The sequence below is a fragment of the Aplidium turbinatum genome, chromosome 9 (assembly GCF_918807975.1).
Source record: "Aplidium turbinatum chromosome 9, kaAplTurb1.1, whole genome shotgun sequence".
NCBI classification, from domain to species: domain Eukaryota; kingdom Metazoa; phylum Chordata; class Ascidiacea; order Aplousobranchia; family Polyclinidae; genus Aplidium; species Aplidium turbinatum.
The window spans coordinates 21,806,129-21,824,464 of record NC_137480.1 but is presented as its reverse complement, the minus strand read 5'-3'; the positions used below and the strand labels follow the sequence as shown (position 1 = coordinate 21,824,464).

The following is an 18,336-nucleotide window of genomic DNA, read 5'->3' as shown; positions in this document are numbered from 1 at the left end:
GAAGTCATTTTGATGTAATGTTGCAAGCAGTTTCAGAAATATTTTGTTGTGTTCGAAAACATGTACTTTGTTTAGTGCCCTATAAATGCTTAGAAATTATTCTGTTCTGGGAACTGATGTATTTTTTTTCATAATATACTAGTAGTTGAATAATTTCACAATGGTGAAAGGTATGATCACTTAAGAGTAATGCGATTACATCAGAAAACAATAGTCCAGTCGGAGACTTCTCCGCAACAGTCAATGAAAAGTTAAAGCAATGGACACAAAAAGAAATTGAACAAAAGCGTATTGTGCTATAAAGCAATAATGCGACGAAAAATACTGCGAGTGATTAAATTAAATACGCACAGTAATGAGAGTTTCGAAAAATTAATTACGCACTTAACGGATTAAAACAATAACAAAATTAAAATGGTCGCGGCTTGGCTTCGAAGAATCTGACACTAGGCAATGCTCACAGAAAGCTACAGCAATCAATCAGTTGAAAAATATGCTTTTACGTAGACATGAGACAATCCGTTTTATCATTTTATGCATCAATGGAAGTGCTTGTGCAAAAATCAAACAAAAACAACTGAACAAATAACAATTTCCTGTCTTACTTAATTAATAACTAAATACAGATATTAGAGCAACGTTGATGAAAGCAATTATTTTTGTTTTGAATGATACTGATTGGAGGTGCTTTTGTGTATTTATGACTATTGTTGGCTTATTTGTAATTTTATTGGGGACATCATTGCGTTAAATAACAAAACGCTATTTCACATACTGACAAACAAACATCGTCTTACTTTGGCAAACTTTTCCGTTCCCAGAAAATCCACTTAAGCACGTGCAGCCATAACTTCCAGGTGTGTTTAAGCATACAGCTTTGGCATGACAAGCGGACCTGTTCTGGCATTCATCTTCGTCTGAATTGAAAGTGTATTAGTCAAAGAAAATGTGCCTTAACCCTAATTCATGTGACGTTTTTTGGCCAGTTGAAGTGCAGACGGGGGGGGGGGGGGGTCGGTTCGACACTAGCACTTTGAGCTCGCGTAATTCAAAAACTACGCAAGATAGATCAATCAAATTTTCACATGATGCAGATAACTTGAAGAATCAAAAAATTTGAAGAATTAAAAAAATTGATGGTTGGTCATATTCTTTTATTTGGCTTGAGAAATCGCTTCTTAATTACCTTATAATTGAGTGTGAAGGGACAATTCCTTTCTATTCAATATTAATCTCTTACGCGTTGACGTGGCGTCTGACTTGCGTTTCTTGTTTTGCACGAGGCGTTTTAAAAATCTTTAGCTTTGTTCAACGCCTGCAGAGAATGAGACAAAATCACCGCAAAAACACTGTTTCAAGTTATTTTTGAGCCACATATTATAGTCTACATTTTTTCGAACGTACTATCATCACTTCATATTAGAACTAAATCAAGCAATGAGCTTTAGTAAACATTTTATTGTGACAATTGTGTTTAGTTCAGTTCTATTTTCACACTCACACTGTCCAATATCGTTATACGTGATCAAGCAACATTTTGTATTTTGCAGCACATCTCAGGAAACTATTTATCGTTTTTAACCTTGCTTCAACGTCTAGAACCGTTGAATCGGTGTAAAAAGTGTCTGGTTTGCTGTCTAGCTAGCGGTTGATTACAGAAAAGTGAGGTAATGGTGTCACATGGTATTTGAACAACAACCTATCCAAATGTAGTCACTTCCTTCGATAGGAGCTCGTTCCAACTTAGGCCTTCATGCATTCCAAAAACAAACAGCGTCTAGAACTCCTGAATGGTAAACTATGTCACGATGCATTACAAAAGTGATCTGTTTTTATACTTACCAACAATGATCACTTTGAATGAAATCATTTTGCAAACAGTTTTGATAAAGCGCAGTGATCATAATCGTTTAGTCAAATCGTATTGGTAGGTTATAGAGATGGTTGTTTGTACATTGCCAAATGGAACTCCCGTTCTGAGTGACAAACTCAAAGTGGTGGCATAACGATACGAAAAATAAATACATTTAGCAAGATATCACATCTTACAAACAAATAATTTTTAGGTTGATTGCTATTGTCGGACAAAAAAAGATCACTAAAGTTTTGACTTTTTCCTTCGACAAAACTGAAGGTTATTGATATTTAAAAATGCACGTTTGTGTGTAAACGATTGAAAAGGCTTTTTTCATGTTGTCAACAAGATTTGCAACGTTTTCTACATTTTTTTCTAATTTGCTGGACATGCATTTTGTGTCAAGCTATTTCTTGCGAATTAAAAGATTACTTTCCCTTCAAATTTTGATATAGCATTTTAGATGTAGTTTACGGTTGACGGCGTTACTGCAAAAGCCATCTTTTGTAAGTGATTCACCACCAAAAACAAAAGCGCATAAACTACTGCTGGCTGATAGACCACGTCACAATACATCATCATGATGTTTTTTCTAACCAAAGACTCAGAAAACCAATTTTGATGTACATTAGTTCAGACGTCTGCAGACGTTGAACCAATGACAAAAAGTGATTTGTTGATTTGCAACACAGTGATTGCTGTTCCCAATGTGCAAACATTTTGATAAAAAGTAATCAAGTTTTGGCCACATCTTTCTGGTCCACTTAGGTTACTTTGGTCAATCGACTCACGTTGCAAATAACTTATCGACATTATTCGGTAGGCTAACACTGAAGTTGGTTTGTGTAATGTCTTGCTTGTGAAAAAGTCCAAGTAAAAACACAAAAATGAAGTAACTAACATTTACAAAGTATTCTTGAATAAACCATGGTTCTAAAAAAAAATATGGTTTGAACAGGTTTCATCTGATAGAAACTACAATTGATATCATCGCGAAGGATCAAAAAAAAAAGGATCAAATAGCTGTGAAAATCACTTCGAGCAATTCTTTGTTATGATTTTCATTTTTCATTATGCAAACCAAGGTGAACCTCAATATGCATATTTTTATGCCAAACGACAAAAATCCTTTTTCCTTTCTTTTTTAATATTAGTTTTATGAAACAAGGAAAACGATCCGTATAAAAAATAATTCAATTCAACATATTTCCCTTATTTTGTCAGATATGTATTTTATGCAACAATGCTTTAGAAAAATTGCTGATTATGGTATGGCGTTTGAAATGCAGTCAGAGAATGCAACTTCGCGGTTGATAGCGTTATTACAAAAGCCAATCTTTTGTCACGGAAATATATTCGAAAACAAAAAGGCACAAAAGCGTTGAGTGATAAATTACGTTACGATATGTTACAAAAACGAGGCATTGATTTCAGATTCTTTCAATCCAACAAATAACTTTGCTCCAAACGACATAAACGTTCAAACTTATTGAGAAAAACATATAGGCCAACAACGTTTTGAGGTAAGCTTTTGTGAAAATAAGCTTTTGAAGACCAACATTTGAAAACAAAGTTTGAAATTATTGAGTTGGTCCTAATAGCGTTTCTGCTGATATATATCAAAACTTTTGAATCCTCGTAGAGAACAAATAATTTTGTAATCACTCAAGCAACTGCAAAATTACCATTTAGGTCAAGATTTCGTGCTGACAATACAGCAGGCCTATGTGCAATGTTATTCAAGCACAACAATTTAGCTGCGCGTGTTTTTCCACAAAAGCAGAGCAGTTTAGATAGCCGATGTCAAGTTCTTTTCAGAATCCTTCAATCTCTTGTTTTTATAAAACATTTTAACAACATCCATAAATATTTATGTAAACATAAGTGTACCGGCACATGCAGAAGTTTATTGGCGAGTCAATAACTCGCGGCTTCTTGTTATAAGTTGGGAACAAAATGTGTTGCATTGGCCACAGAAAACAATGTAAAATGACATCTTTTTCAGCACGGCTTATCGTATACTCTCTAATAATATCAAAAAAACACAGATGTAATTAAAAGATTAACCAAAGCAACTCAAAGCTCTAGTTTGCAAACAAAAGAAGGAATTATTACGGTTGAATGCGTTACAACAAAGCCAACTCATGAGATAGCTTTGTCGCAGTCCCACGCACGGCAGCGCTCAGTAATCCTATTAATCCGTATAATTTGAAAACAAAAGGACTAGCTAGTAGCAGGCTAAAATACGAGAGTATGTTATGAAAATCATGCCATATCTCTAAAACTATGCCATATCTCTAAAACTATAGACCAGGGGTCATCAACCTTTTTTGCATGCGGGCCACTTTGGCATTAAGGAGAGCTGTGGCGGGCCGCACTAATAAAATGTTAAGTAGGTTGACTCTTATGCTAGAAAAGAACGCATTTCGTACCCAGTATCCAGCGTTACATGTTGTTCATATTTATGTTAGAATATCGCAGCAACAAAATTAATCGAACAACGCTACTGCCAGGCCAAGCTCCTTTTACACTTTTGACTTTTTTAACAATGCCTAATAAACGAGGCCACTTGTTTTGTGCACTTATAGCGAGGCGAGCGGTTTCATCAGAATACTCATCGCCAAGCAAGAGTGGTGTTGTTATTTCGCTTCGCAAAAGATATCTTGCAATTAACAGTTTCAGTAAACAAGGAAATGTTTGACACATCGCAATACAGGCAACAATAGTGACCTGTAAACATATCAGCGAAAAATAGGCTCCAATAACAGGGAAAAAGAAACCAGGTACCATGAAACAAACGCTTGGGGAAATCAACGAAAAATCGTAATTCTATCGTAATTCATGAACAGTCTTTCCTCTAAAAAAGCAATGAGTTGGTTTTTCATCCTTTTTGTGAGAGTCTATAAAACCGTCTTTCTTATATTATAGACAACTGTCACTTGCGGTCCTTATCAGCGTGGCAAGAATTTGTTGATTAACAACGTTTTGCAGTACTTGCTTCGGCAGTAGGCTACATATACTACTGTATAATTGGAACGATACGGAGAAGATTAGCATGGCTCCTGCGCAAGGATGACACGCAAAATCGTGAAGCGTTCCATTTTTCTTAAAAAAAAAAACATTTTGCAGTACTAAGCTAAATTTTTTCATAATACAATCAGAAAAAGTCTCTAAATTTATATATAATATTTTGCCAATTTAAATTTATATATAATATTTTGCCAATTTATTAAAAATTGAGTTGGCACACCGACCTATTTTGCCCCCAAAAACTTGCATAAAGAGAACACTGCTCGTGAAACACAATAACGGTGAAACTCGCACTAGTGTTTGCATGACATTTGCAAACTTAAAATCAGCAACCCTATGCTCACAGACAATTTCGAAATTCGAAAACAGACGTTTTAATCAACCACTGGGACAGTGACAGCGTGGCTGTACATCGCATTGGAATAATTTTAAGCAACCCCCACCTAGAGCAACAATCTGATTGGTCGGTCGGTGGAATCGTATGCAATGCGAAAATATGCTTTCCGGAAGGTATTTTTTGCCTTCGTGCTCTTTAACTCTTCAAGAAAAGTATTTTTGGTTATACTTGTACGCTGATACCTTCCGCGGGCCGCATGCGGCCCGCGGGCCGCCATTTGGTGACCCCTGCTATAGACAATAGCAATTACGTCATTTAAATCGAAATAAATTCTTGAACAATTTTTAGAAAAAGTCAAAAAATTTCAATGGTGTGGATTGCATAGTTCTTTAGTAATATTGCTTTGAAAAGTACCAAATCCCACCCGACCCCCCCGTCACAGGACAAAAGGTTAAACTTTTTCATGATATGTTATTGTTAATTTAAAATGTCAGTTGAAATAAAATGAACGTTAAGTTTGTTAAAACCATCAGTTTAAAGATCAGCACAACGTATAAAATTTCTAGGAAAGCTTTTTTATGTCAACACTTGTACCTTCACAAGAATGCCCATCTCCAAAATAACCTGGCAAGCATTCACAAATATAGCTGCCTGCAGTGTCCTTGCATGTTGCCGCTAAATGACAGTTGTGAGTTTCCTCTTCACATTCATCGTCATCTAAAGAACAGCTATGTTAACTTTTAACAATAACCAGTTTATATACAGGAAAAAAATTTCTACATAAAAGTGGTTATTACATTTTTTTTCATTAATATATTGTTTTCTTTGTATTTGTCCGTCTAGAAAACACGAAAAAATTATTGCCTGGTTGTTTCATATCAATGCTTGAACTAAAACAAAGAAAAAACGGTAAAAAACGCGTTTCATACAACCGGTCAAAAATGACCGCAATCGTCCTTGTAGGTAGGGAAATATTTCAGGGCTTCTAGTGTTAATATCCAATTACCGTATATGCTTGTGACACAATGATATTATCACAACAAAGAAAAAGTTCGATAATTACTTACTTGCAATACAGTATTGCTGAGCATAATTGTTTATTTGTCATAGGGTTATATCCTTTCAATCACTAGCCTACTTAAAAAAGATTTCATAACCGAACGGAATTCTACTTACTCAAGCAATTTTTTCCATCTCCAGAAAACCCCTCTAAACAATCGCAAGTAAAACTTCCAACTGTGTTGTTGCACACAGCATTAATGTGGCAAGGATCACTAACCTCGCATTCGTTTGCATCTGCAAAGCACAATAAATATCATTATTACTAAACATTTCATTCATTTCATTTACATCTGCAAATATAACCATTTGCAAGAACTTGCAGTGATCAAAATTACACCATAGGAGTATCCTAAACTTTAATATCTTTAATATTGAAAAACAACGATAAACTAAAAAGTGATACACTGGAATGATAATTTAATTTTCAAACCTATCAAATTAAAATATTGCTGTCAATAACAAAAAAACTGAAGTCCACAAAGACCGAAATTAACATTTGCGCTAGGAAGCTCTTTAAAATTTACCTTGATTACAACAAACGCCAGACCATCCTTCGTTACAGTTGCAGTAATATTCTCCAGTGGCTCTAAACCTTCCGAGTTTACCATTGAAACAGATTCTATTGCAACCTTGGAGTTCTCTTCTCTTTGTTGGACAATCATTTCCATTAAACTTGGGAATTATTTGGATTGACCTTGTTCTGACTTCCGTCCCACTGGGCCCGCAGCTTGCTGAACAGGCGCTCCAATCAGTCCAAGGTGTCATTTGACAATGCACTATTAATAAAATCAAAAAAATACTCAGAGTTATAATCAAGCGGGAACGATTGGTTCAATGGTTAAATTACATAAATGTTTTTATTAGATTTCTTTGATTCCAGCATTTTGTTGTTTACTTTTAATACAGTATATTTCTAAAATAAATTGAAATATATCACAATTTTTGTGCTTAATTCAATCTACGAGAAATTGACGACATCACTGTGAACAAACCGTGTTGCAATATGAGCTGCGAAACGTACAGTTAAAATGATGTCATAAAAGTACAAAAATCTTATTTTTTAACAAATATACCAGACAAAATTTTATCAAGGGCTCTGTAACTTTAGAATGTCAGTGTGAGTTGGCATAAATTCAATGTTACCAATACAGTAGTATTTTTCTGCTGATGTTTTACAATAATCTCTGCAAAAATAACAATGACTTTGACATGTCTCATGGCTTCATTGCGTGCACAAGTTAATTTCAATGTTACGAAACAAGCTAAAGAAAAGCTTAACATCGACACATCACTATTTGTTTTATATCTGTGAACAATCATGAAAAATGGTCAACAAAGGTCACCCGGACAAGGTTGAGTATTGCAAGACAACGTTTCCATTGTGGATCCTGAACAACTACTTCCGCCACATGACGCTTCCACATTAATCACGCGACGTCTGGTCGTTTTTCCACTTCCGCATGTTCTGCTGCAACTAAAGACAACCAATTGTTGAGGTTGCAGTACAATGACATTATTTCAGAAGACAATGTTTGGTGAAATGATTGCAATTTAATTGTCGTGTAGACCCTTGTAGATTTGCATCATAGGCTACAGATATTAAGCAAATTATAAACTATAATATATGTCATTCCACACACAGATGTAAAAATGTCAATTACGTTAACCATCTTGTGATAATGCTTAACCACCAATTGTTTTAGTATGCACGGACATATTAACAATAATTTCATTAATTTAGTAACGTCTTCAAAAATTAAAGTTGCGTATTTTCAAGCCAATCGACAGATAGGCTATACATTTAAACGTTTTAAAATGGCAATAGTGAATGTTTTATTGTTGCGACTGAAATATTTGTATTATCAGTTTGCATTAAAAAAAACTCTTTTTTACTTAAAATTAGAACTAATTAAAATTCATTATTCAATTTTAAGAGATCTAAATCAAAGACTAAAATGTTAGTGTACAGATCAAGGGTCCTTAACAAGGAGTACAAGCACCACTAAGGGGTGCAAAACCTATTCCTAAAGATTGCGGGTATGTTGAATCTTTAGGGTAAGTTAAAATATAACTTAAGAAGCAACGTTGCTTTACAAAGTTTCAACAAACATTTTGAACTGTAGGCAACTATTACTTTTTAACCAATTCAAGAAGGAATGCGAGAACTGGTTGATAAGTTCAATTTGGTGCCAACAAGGCGCAACAGGTTAAGAACCAATGGCATAGATCAAATTACAATGAGATTATTGTTACTTTTGCCAGGATGACCACGGCGAATGAAGGCAATCTACTGGACAGCATATATCGTTGCAAGTTCTTCCTGTTGTAACATCACCAAGGCAAGATATTCCTCCACAAGATTGATGAGTCAGCACTTTTCTTTTTCTTGACTGTATTCCTGTAAAAAAGAAAAATACTTTGAAAAATCTAGAGTAAAATGAAACGAAAGTAACTGCCCTTAAAAATAAAACACAGAACTAAAGATTCACAAAATGTTGCTTTGATTTCTTTAGCAGTGCTGTACAACTGCAAAATGTAGCGTGAACTGTAGTAATAAACAACCATGGACAATAATATCATCATTTTGTCAACCATGTAAATTTATTTTTCTGCAACGTTGCTTTTTTTAAAACGTAGAAGTCTTAAAATGGTTTCAAGTCAATAAGCAAAACGTACAGTAAACAAAAAGACCGTGTTTAGGTATTTGTATAGAATACGCACGATTGTTATGGAAACTCTAATTTTGTTGTACAGTGGCCTATAACTTGAGAAATGCAAAGCAATGGAACAAACGTGCATTTGCGAAATCCTGTACTGTACTTGATTTTACCTCTTTCACAAGTTTTTGAACAAGCGTTCCACGATTCCCAGTTATCCCAAACGCAGTCAACAGGACAGCAAACGTCGTTGCATGATCTAAAATCAATATTGCAACTGTTTTTACTTTATATTATATTCAACAAGCTGTTGCATTACGTTTAAAAGGACAAAATGTTAGTTCAATGCTATTGGAAGATCTAATAAACAGATTATGCTACAACTGTAGCTTATGATGAATCGTTGCTTTATCTGGTGTTTGAATTTGTTCAAATTTGTTGAGTGCCGAATGGTTAACACTAGAACGGCCGAGGTGTCGAAATCGACACTTTTAGAAATTTAGTTCACTATTTTGGGCCTTAATTGTTATCGCTTTCAAACTTTCAGTAGCTTCCCAATTATGCTTACACTTTATAGTTTAGTATTATTTTTCTAAAAAATCTTTTTAGGTTATCTACAATGTGCGGATATACCTCCAACGGCCGAGGTGTCGAAATCGACACCTCATACAAATTTAATAAAATTTGTAAAGTATAAAAGATTTTTTGTGTGAAAAAACTAATTCAATAGTTTTCACACTTACTTATAGCGTTTCTCATGGTAATTATTATCCAACGCTCGGCTTGATGGGTGTTATAGCTCGGCTTGATTTTAGGTCATCCTACTGAGTTTACAAATACCCTCCACAAATCTATCAGCGATTTGCAACAGATAAGTTTATTCATATGCGAGCCACTGGAAGGACTTGTTGCTGATTGCATCAACAATTACACTCCGGATTGGAGCCTGCCAATCGAAGAACAGCTGTTTCCAATGAAAAACAGATGACCTTTTATCGTGTTCAACTGTTTATTCCAAACAAACCAAACAAGTTTGGCATGAAATTCTGGGTGTTAGCCGAAGTTCATTCCCAATACGTATGCAATACCGTACCGTACTTGTCGTGACAGTACCTAAGAGCTATTGAAAGAGAGCAACGAAATTGAAGGCTTCTCCCCGAGGATGTAAAGATCAGGATGACCACCAAGTTACACAGACAAGGCGGGTACAACGTCACAACAGTTAATTTTTTTACTAGGGTGAATCTTGTTGGTTTGCTACAGGAAAGAAATAACCATTGTTGGAATTGTTCGAGCTAACAGAAAAGGACTGACAAGGAGATGACCAAGGGTGGAAGAGAAAGATTTTCCTGCAAATTCTTCTACAATTCAACGAACATCTGCATGCTTGTAAACTATCAGTGCAAAAAATGCAAATTTCCTTTCCATTATGCATGACAGCCCCAGTATTGATGCAACAGAGAAAAAGAATCCCTCTGTGATCCTTTTTTATAGCGAGAACAAAGTAGCAGTTGATGTGTTTGACCAAATGGCAAGAAAATGCACCACACATGCAGCAAGCAAAAGATGGCCTCTTGCAGTTTGAACAAATATAGTAGATATTTCAGCTTTGAACTCTTGGATTATTTTTAGAAAACGTTCCGGCAGGCGGCAGCAACATCAATCGACGTGATTTTATCCTCCAGATTGAGAGCTTGAGAACTGCTCATGTGCTGAAACAAAAACCGACACTGCAGAGAGAAGAAGAGCAGGGACGATCATAATATGGAAAACGCAGAAAATGTGCTGGGCATTATTGCAAAAACCATACAGTTAACATTTGCCGCCATTGTCGAAAAGTGGGAAGTGTGATAATGGTGACGGGAAAGTTATAGAGTGCCAAAGCTGCACTGCGTAAAGTGTTTGTTGGTTTGTTTGATTTTTTTCCTGAATAAGAAAACTTTGTGCTAATTTCATGATAATTATGTACGGTATTCGTTCTGTTGAATTCTTAGATCATCGTACAGAGTCAAGATACAGATACAGTCAAGCTTTGAACTGCTTAAAACCTGGTATAGCCTAGGTCATAATTTTCGTCTAAAATCGAAAAATGAACAGCGCAAATAGGTGACAAAAGTATTAAGTGCTTCAGATAATTTTATCACAGTAAAATAAAACGAAATCTTACTGTTAATTTTGCGGAAAAATAAAGCTTTTGTAAAAAGTGTCGATTTCGACACCAGCGGCCGTTGGAGTTATACTTATTTTTCGGCCGTTCTAGTGTTAAAGTCCAGGTACGACGTTCGAAAGGGCGATGGTTCGACACCACTCTATAATACGCTGTTGTGCCTTTGGCACGATACCTAATCATTTTATGTACACGTGCAATGGCAACTTTGCCTTTACGTCTACGTAATCTAAATCTTAAACATGACATCAGCAAACACGGCATACGATTGATCATGGCCACCTGGAGATGCGGCCTGATTTGTCACATTTTGCAGATTTTGATTGTCACTACTGCTTGTATCTGACTGACATTTTCTGAGATTTTTTTACCTTTTTCTGTCTCTGTCTGAATAAAATTTTCAAAATCAAATTTTCTTTGTTTTTCAACATCTGCTGATGTTAAAACCTATTGTCGCATCTGGGGAAGACAGTAAAAAAGGCGTATAAATATAATTTATCACAAAATTCATTCAAACAGTCGCCAAAAGTTAGCAAAATCTAGAAATTTCTGCAAAATGTGACAAATCAGGCCGTAGGCTATCTTTAGGTAGCCATGGATTGATGATGATTTTTTGAATATTTGTAATTCTGTTGAGCGTTGTGAGTGTTGCTTCAGAAACGTGTGAATCCAATAAACAAAAAGATTGTGACAGAATAAAGTTCTCATACACTTTATGACTGCACTTTGTTTAAACTTTTATACGTAATTCGCGTACCACTAGTGATACGCCTTACAAAGTTTGGGAGTCGGCGTCATACACGCGGATGTAAACCATTAAAAAGTGTTTCATTTTTCAAGAGCGCCAATTGCAATGTACATATCCAAAACATTGTTTGTGAGATGCTTAAACTCTCAACAACACTAACAAATGAAAGTTACAAACACGGACAAGTTTATTTTGGATGTTTTACTTAGAGTAGTAGCATAGCTAAAATTAAATTATATTTGATTAACTATTCTGTATTGATAAGCTGATTATTGTGTATACTAACAGCTCATGATGGGAGTTAAGAAATAAAGCTCATGTACTGTAGTATTGACAATCCGTACCGTGTTTGTGTGTTCTTTCCATAGCATATTTGACCACCGTACTGTCTTTGTACGTCAATTGTTCTTGTTCTTAATTGCGAGCCCTTTCCACAACTAACAGTGCACTCTTCCCAGTTATTCCACTCCGACCAAAAACAATCAATAGGACAGTTGTGACTGTTGCAAAATTCTCGTTGGGTCTTATTACCAAGACAATTTATCCCCCCACATTTTTCAGAATGTAGTATGGTGCGAGTCCTCTCCATTTCTCCACCTCCACATGTTGCTGAACAAAACGAAAAATCACTCCAAGATCCCCAAGCACAATCAACAGGACAACATCCTGTGTTGCAATCCAACGAATCATGCCTAGGTCCGGAACAAGAAGAACCACCACACAGCTCATGAACACTAATGGATCGACTTCGATGTTTATTACCAGTTCCACATGTACGAGAACAAGATCCGTATGGTCCCCATGAACTCCACAAACAATCAACACTACAACATTCCGTGTTACATTTTTTTTTTTGTCTGGTTGTTCCAAAACATTCTGCACCGCCACAACTACGTTGTGTTGTTATATGTCTTTGCCGTGTTTGGATTCCTCCACCACAAGAAACAGAACAAGAATTGTAATTGCTCCAACTTGACCATATACAATTCACAGGACAGCAATTTGTATTGCAGATTTTGCTATCAATATTTTCACCCTCACAAATGCCACCACCACAGCTTTGTTGCACCTGAATAGTTCGATGTCTAAGTTTCCTCCCAGAACCACAAGAAACAGAGCAAGGTATATATTCTCCCCAGGAATTCCATTTGCAATCGACTGGACAACACTGTGTGTTGCAATTTCTGTTTTGTTCGTTGTTGCCAGTGCATCTATTGCCTCCACAAGTAGGTGAAACGGCAAACTTTCTTCCTCGAACTTGGGTACCTCCACCGCATGTTGCAGAACACGACCCATAACTACTCCATGAACTCCATCTACAATTGACTGGGCAACACTGTGTGTTGCAATTTCTACTTTCCTGATTGCTACCAGTGCATCTGTTTCCTCCGCAAGTAGGTGAAACAGCGAAGTTTCTTTTTCTAACTTGGATACCTCCACCACATATTGCAGAACAAGAATCATAATTACCCCATGAACCCCATCTACAATTAACTGGGCAACATTGTGTGTTGCAATTTCTACTTTCCTGATTGCTTCCAGTGCATCTATTTCCTCCGCAAGTAGGTGAAACAGCAAAGTTTCTTTCTCTAACTTGGATACCTCCACCACATATTGCAGAACAAGAATCATAATTACCCCATGAACTCCATCTACAATTAACTGGGCAACATTGTGTGTTGCAATTTCTACTTTCCTGATTGGTTCCAGTGCATCTGTTTCCTCCGCAAGTAGATGAAACAGCAAAGTTTCTTTCTCTAACTTGGATACCTCCACCACATATTGCAGAACAAGAATCATAATTACCCCATGAACTCCATCTACAATTAACTGGGCAACATTGTGTGTTGCAATTTCTGCTTTCCTGGCTGCTTCCAGTACATCTATTTCCTCCGCAAGTAGATGAAACAGCAAAACTTCTTTCTCTAACTTGGATACCTCCACCACATATTGCAGAACAAGACCCATAATTACCCCATGAACTCCATCTACAATTGACTGGGCAACATTGTGTGTTGCAATTTTTAATTTCCAGTTTGCTTCCAGTACATCTATTTCCTCCGCAACTCGATGAAACAGCAAAACTCCTTCTTCGAACTTGGATACCACCACCGCATGTTAGAGAGCATAATCCATAATCACTCCATGAATTCCACCGACAATTGACTGGGCAACACTGTGTATTGCAAGAGATCACTTCCCTAGATAGACCTTGACATAAAGAACCACCACAACGCGAAGATCTTGCGTGACTTCTGCTTCTTGATGTTGTTCCACCTCCACATGATCTTGAACAGGGTCCATAACTTCCCCAAGATTCCCAACTGCAAGCAACAGGACAGCATTGTCTGTTGCATAGCCTTGTGGAGACTGTTGAACCAGAGCAACCGGCTCCCCCGCATCTTGCGTAGACTGCCACTCCCCTATATCGGCTTTGAGTTCCACCACCACAACTCACCGAGCAAGAACCATAACTCCCCCAAGAACGCCATTGGCAATTTGTTGTGCAACTGCGTCGTCTTCGTCTCCTAAAGAAATGGAAAGTGTCGGTACATGCTTGAAAGCATGATATTGCTGAATTAAATAAACTGGAGGCGGAAAGCCATCACGGATCAAAATTTTTTTAAGAAAATAAAAAACGACAAAGAAAAGTTAAATTACAGTATGTTTTCGAGTTGTTATGTTTTTAGGAAAACGTCACAAAACAAATCAATACTTAAAAAATGTACATTTTACATGAAATTTCTTAAAAACATATAGGCCTAAAATGTTCTGTAAGTATCTGTATAAACAGCCAAGTAATTTTCAGAGCATACAAAAGTAATGGACTATAAATTTTTAAGTTATTTTGGCAGCCGATTGTAGCATCGAATAGACAGCGATAGACACGTGTTTCGCCCATGAGGCTGGGCTCATCAGTATCGCACCGTATTCTTGCCACTTGAGTAATCAAGTAATGTAATTGTTAATAATTTATAGCAAACTTCTATAAATTATTAACAATTACAGTGATTCTATCAACATCACCATCACTTTCAACCTGTGGTTTTCCACTATTGAGCAAAGGCATTTTCTTTTTATTGCCAATCTAGTCAATTGTGTGATTGTATAATAGGGTGGGCCGTTTTTGACTTTAAAAACAGCTAGTCATAAAAAGTGGCACATGCATGAAAAAAATACGTGTGCAAAATTTCATCAGTTTGGGGGTGCATCTTCTGCCCCCGCAGGGGGGTCAAACTTTCAGTTTTTTGAAAAAAAGAGGGAAGTTTCACTTTCCGTTTTAACATAATTTTTTTCATAATTTTTCTTCTGGCAAGTTATAAATTGTAAGTGAGATGTACCCAGAACTTTCCTATGTAAAGGCATGTTCGAAGCTTAAGGTTTACTGCCCCCGCATCGACGACCAAAATGCTGAATTTTCACCAATTTGAAATGCTATTTTGTCATTGCTCAATAAACAAACTTGTCGCAAAAGGGCGAGATGATGTTAACGCTGTACGCTCATTTATGTTTTGTCCATTAACTTTGCAGGATGATAAGAATGTGGTACGAATATCAGTACATATTCATGATAAAGAGTTACAAAAAAAAAAAAATAGGCTAACTTTTTGAAGTCAAATTCTAGAGGTGGGCCTAAATTTCAGCAAAATTTGGACCAAATGAAAGAATCTGCAAAGCAAAAATATTTGAAATCGGTTGTTGTAGCCTAAGTGTTCCAATTTTCTGCAATGTACTTACCCGCAGGAAAATCATGTCCCTGTTACAGAGCAACAGTTCCTTCTTGATCAAAGAACAACTCGCATAATGGTGATTAATAGACATGATAAATCGGCCACAAATTCTAATTTTAAACTTTTGCCAGGAGAGTCGCAAAATCAGAACAATTCCGTTCTTTACGTGGAGACCCAGGAGCAGGCACAAGCAGCGCTTTGGTTAAAACACCTTGAACTTCCTATTCAAGCTCAGAAACTTTGTCATCCAATGAAGAACGCTGCGAAGATTTTGATTATCAACCCAGTTTTGCCTCGGAAAATCCAAGGACCTCAGAATACCGGAACCGCTCACTGGAGAATTTTCGGTATTTTAGTGGCCACTAGTAGGGTAAAAAAAAAAACACATACGTTTTTGAGAATTATGAATGTGATTGTTTGAGGTAGGTAGTGGTCTGTTTTTTACAAGCAAGTGATGAATCCTCATGATGTGTAACTTTATAACAGATGGTATTCCTTACATATGAGTACAAGCCATAACGTGGTGGTTCTTGTTTTAAGAGACTTAGCTGAAGACTAATTGCTACCCTTCTGACTGAGAGAGGACTTTTAAGCTTATGATTTTCAGGCTAACTTAAATCTGTTTCTAGCTGTTTCAGTGGCAAGTACCATTATTACTTCACTAGCTGGTACAAAAAGGTTATTTTAAGCATTGATTGTAGTCATGGTCATCCCTTTTATTAGTATACCACCTACCATTCTGATATATTTTCATTATAGAATCCCAGCATAATTAAGTCAAACTTCCATTGGAAAAGCATGCAGTACATCATTATATCAAAACAGCAATAATTAGAATATTAGGCACAGCAATAGTAAAGTAGCATCATGTACACCGATTTATTTTTTTCTACAGAATACCAGCACCAGTATGCTGAAGGTAACTAAACACAAAATGTTTATCAGCAATAAACATGTGTTGGGGTGGGTACCATACCGTACCGTTTCCCCAGTTCTGGTAAACTTCCTAATAATTTTGTAAACTTTGGGGCAGCAATGTTGCCTTTCACTTATCAGGCTACATACGGTACCTTAGAAGTTTTACTCCAGTAGACTATACATTTTTTTGCAGGTTCTCATAATGGTAAAGTAATTTTTTTTTGTACTGTAGTCAACTTATATGTAATTGCAAGGTTTTAACTGTTTTTGTTTTTTTTTGGTTGAACTATCAATGTCGCTGTGCAACAATAGCAATATCAAGTGAATTTAAGCATTACAGTTAGGCTACACACTACAAGATAAAAACAGTGCACTTTTTTCTTCTCCTCTCGTCCTTTTCTTTGAAAGAGAAAAAGAATACGTCATAACCGGTCAAATAATGTTTCAGACTAAAAGACCGGAGCCGGTCAAATAGCCACTGCCTTCAATGTACGTTATATCACTAGCCTATCAGTTACTTTACATGATTTTATTAGGTTAATAATTTTTGCTTTAAAATGTCTAAATAAATATATACAACTAAGAATAGTGCTGTTATGTCAGTGTTTAGATACCATGGTATATTCCATGGTATATTCCGATACTTGCTGTATTCCGAAATGTAAAACTAGATATAAAACAACTAAACCAACCACCACTGAAAAAATCGCATTGTTGGAATTTCCAACTGGTAAAATTCTACAACAAAAGTGAATTAGAGCAATTCCTCGTCGAGATTGTAATCCAACAGACAAACATAGAGTGTGTGCAAAACATTTCAATAATGATGATTTCGTTTCTAGCACTGGTTGCTACGTTCATCTGATGAAATTGAAAGTAAAATTAACAACAAACAAGATGGTTTATTGCTACATGGTTTATTGCAAGATGGTTTATTGCTGTTTATTGTCAGTGTAGCAATAAACCATCTTGTTTGTTGTTAATTTTACTTTCAATTTCATCAGATGAACGTAGCAACTAGTGCTAGAAACGATAATTGTCCTGATGAACACCCAAACTTTTCAGTATTCAATGATGATTTCATTACCACTTTTCATGATACAAAAAAGAGTCGAAAGATTACTCGCAAATCTGATAAACTGCAACGGATACGTTTTAAACCTACGGTTGTTTCACATGTTTTTCTGTGTCTTCCTAAGTATTTATCTACGCCCAGTGATGTACGCACATACAAAGAAATATTGACGCCGTCAGCGTTAACGCAAACGTTCGAAAAACCATACGCCGTATGCGTCAACGCAACTTGTAAAAACAGTTGGCGGCGTCAGCGCATACACTAGCGTAAACTAATTTTGTTTGCTAGGTGCCAAACATTCACACGGTATAAACCACTCGAAACAAACAAGTTTTGTTTTGAATTTTTACGAAGAAGCACAACCATCTGAAAGTGCTCATCTGACATTTTGCTGTGTTTTGGTTCCAATATCAGTACTCAGAAAGCCTTCATAGGTTACTGGTGCTTAATGAAATGTTATAATGCTTACTGCACAATACCGGCTAACTACTACCTAGTTAAACTTTTATAACTTCATAAACAATCATCAACCCAGCAGTGTACAGAACACAGCAGAAATATAACTAATAGTAAACACAGGTCTATCAATTTATAGCTTCATCTTTGCTTGGAATGAAAGAAATGAAACATAAAGCAGCAACGATTTGAAATCACAAACAAAATACTGGCAACTGTCATAAAATACTTATTATACTGGTATCTAAATGTAATATGCTGGTTACACTTGCTGATAGCTACCTCTGTAAAGTCAGGGAT

The 18,336-nt window shown here is 36.2% G+C and overlaps 1 protein-coding gene and 1 non-coding gene across 2 annotated transcripts in view; one reads left to right on the top strand and one right to left on the bottom strand.

Moving 5' to 3' along the window:
• LOC145776791 (uncharacterized) overlaps positions 1-16,399 on the bottom strand; it is a 28,929-nt gene extending 12,530 nt beyond the window's left edge. Inside the window, exons 1-9 of the mRNA XM_082588016.1 lie at positions 16,323-16,399; positions 12,201-14,444; positions 9,115-9,200; positions 8,538-8,682; positions 7,628-7,758; positions 6,809-7,060; positions 6,399-6,518; positions 5,817-5,939; positions 798-917 (exon numbers count right to left, since the gene is read on the bottom strand). Of these exons, the coding sequence (XP_082444142.1) occupies positions 798-917; positions 5,817-5,939; positions 6,399-6,518; positions 6,809-7,060; positions 7,628-7,758; positions 8,538-8,682; positions 9,115-9,200; positions 12,201-14,444; positions 16,323-16,399 (3,298 nt within the window). The remainder of the gene's footprint in view (positions 1-797; positions 918-5,816; positions 5,940-6,398; positions 6,519-6,808; positions 7,061-7,627; positions 7,759-8,537; positions 8,683-9,114; positions 9,201-12,200; positions 14,445-16,322) is intronic.
• Positions 4,861-4,962, top strand: LOC145777807 (U6 spliceosomal RNA). Its single transcript, XR_014290380.1, has one exon. It is a non-coding gene; the product is annotated as a U6 spliceosomal RNA (small nuclear RNA).
• Positions 16,400-18,336: the final 1,937 nt, after the last annotated feature.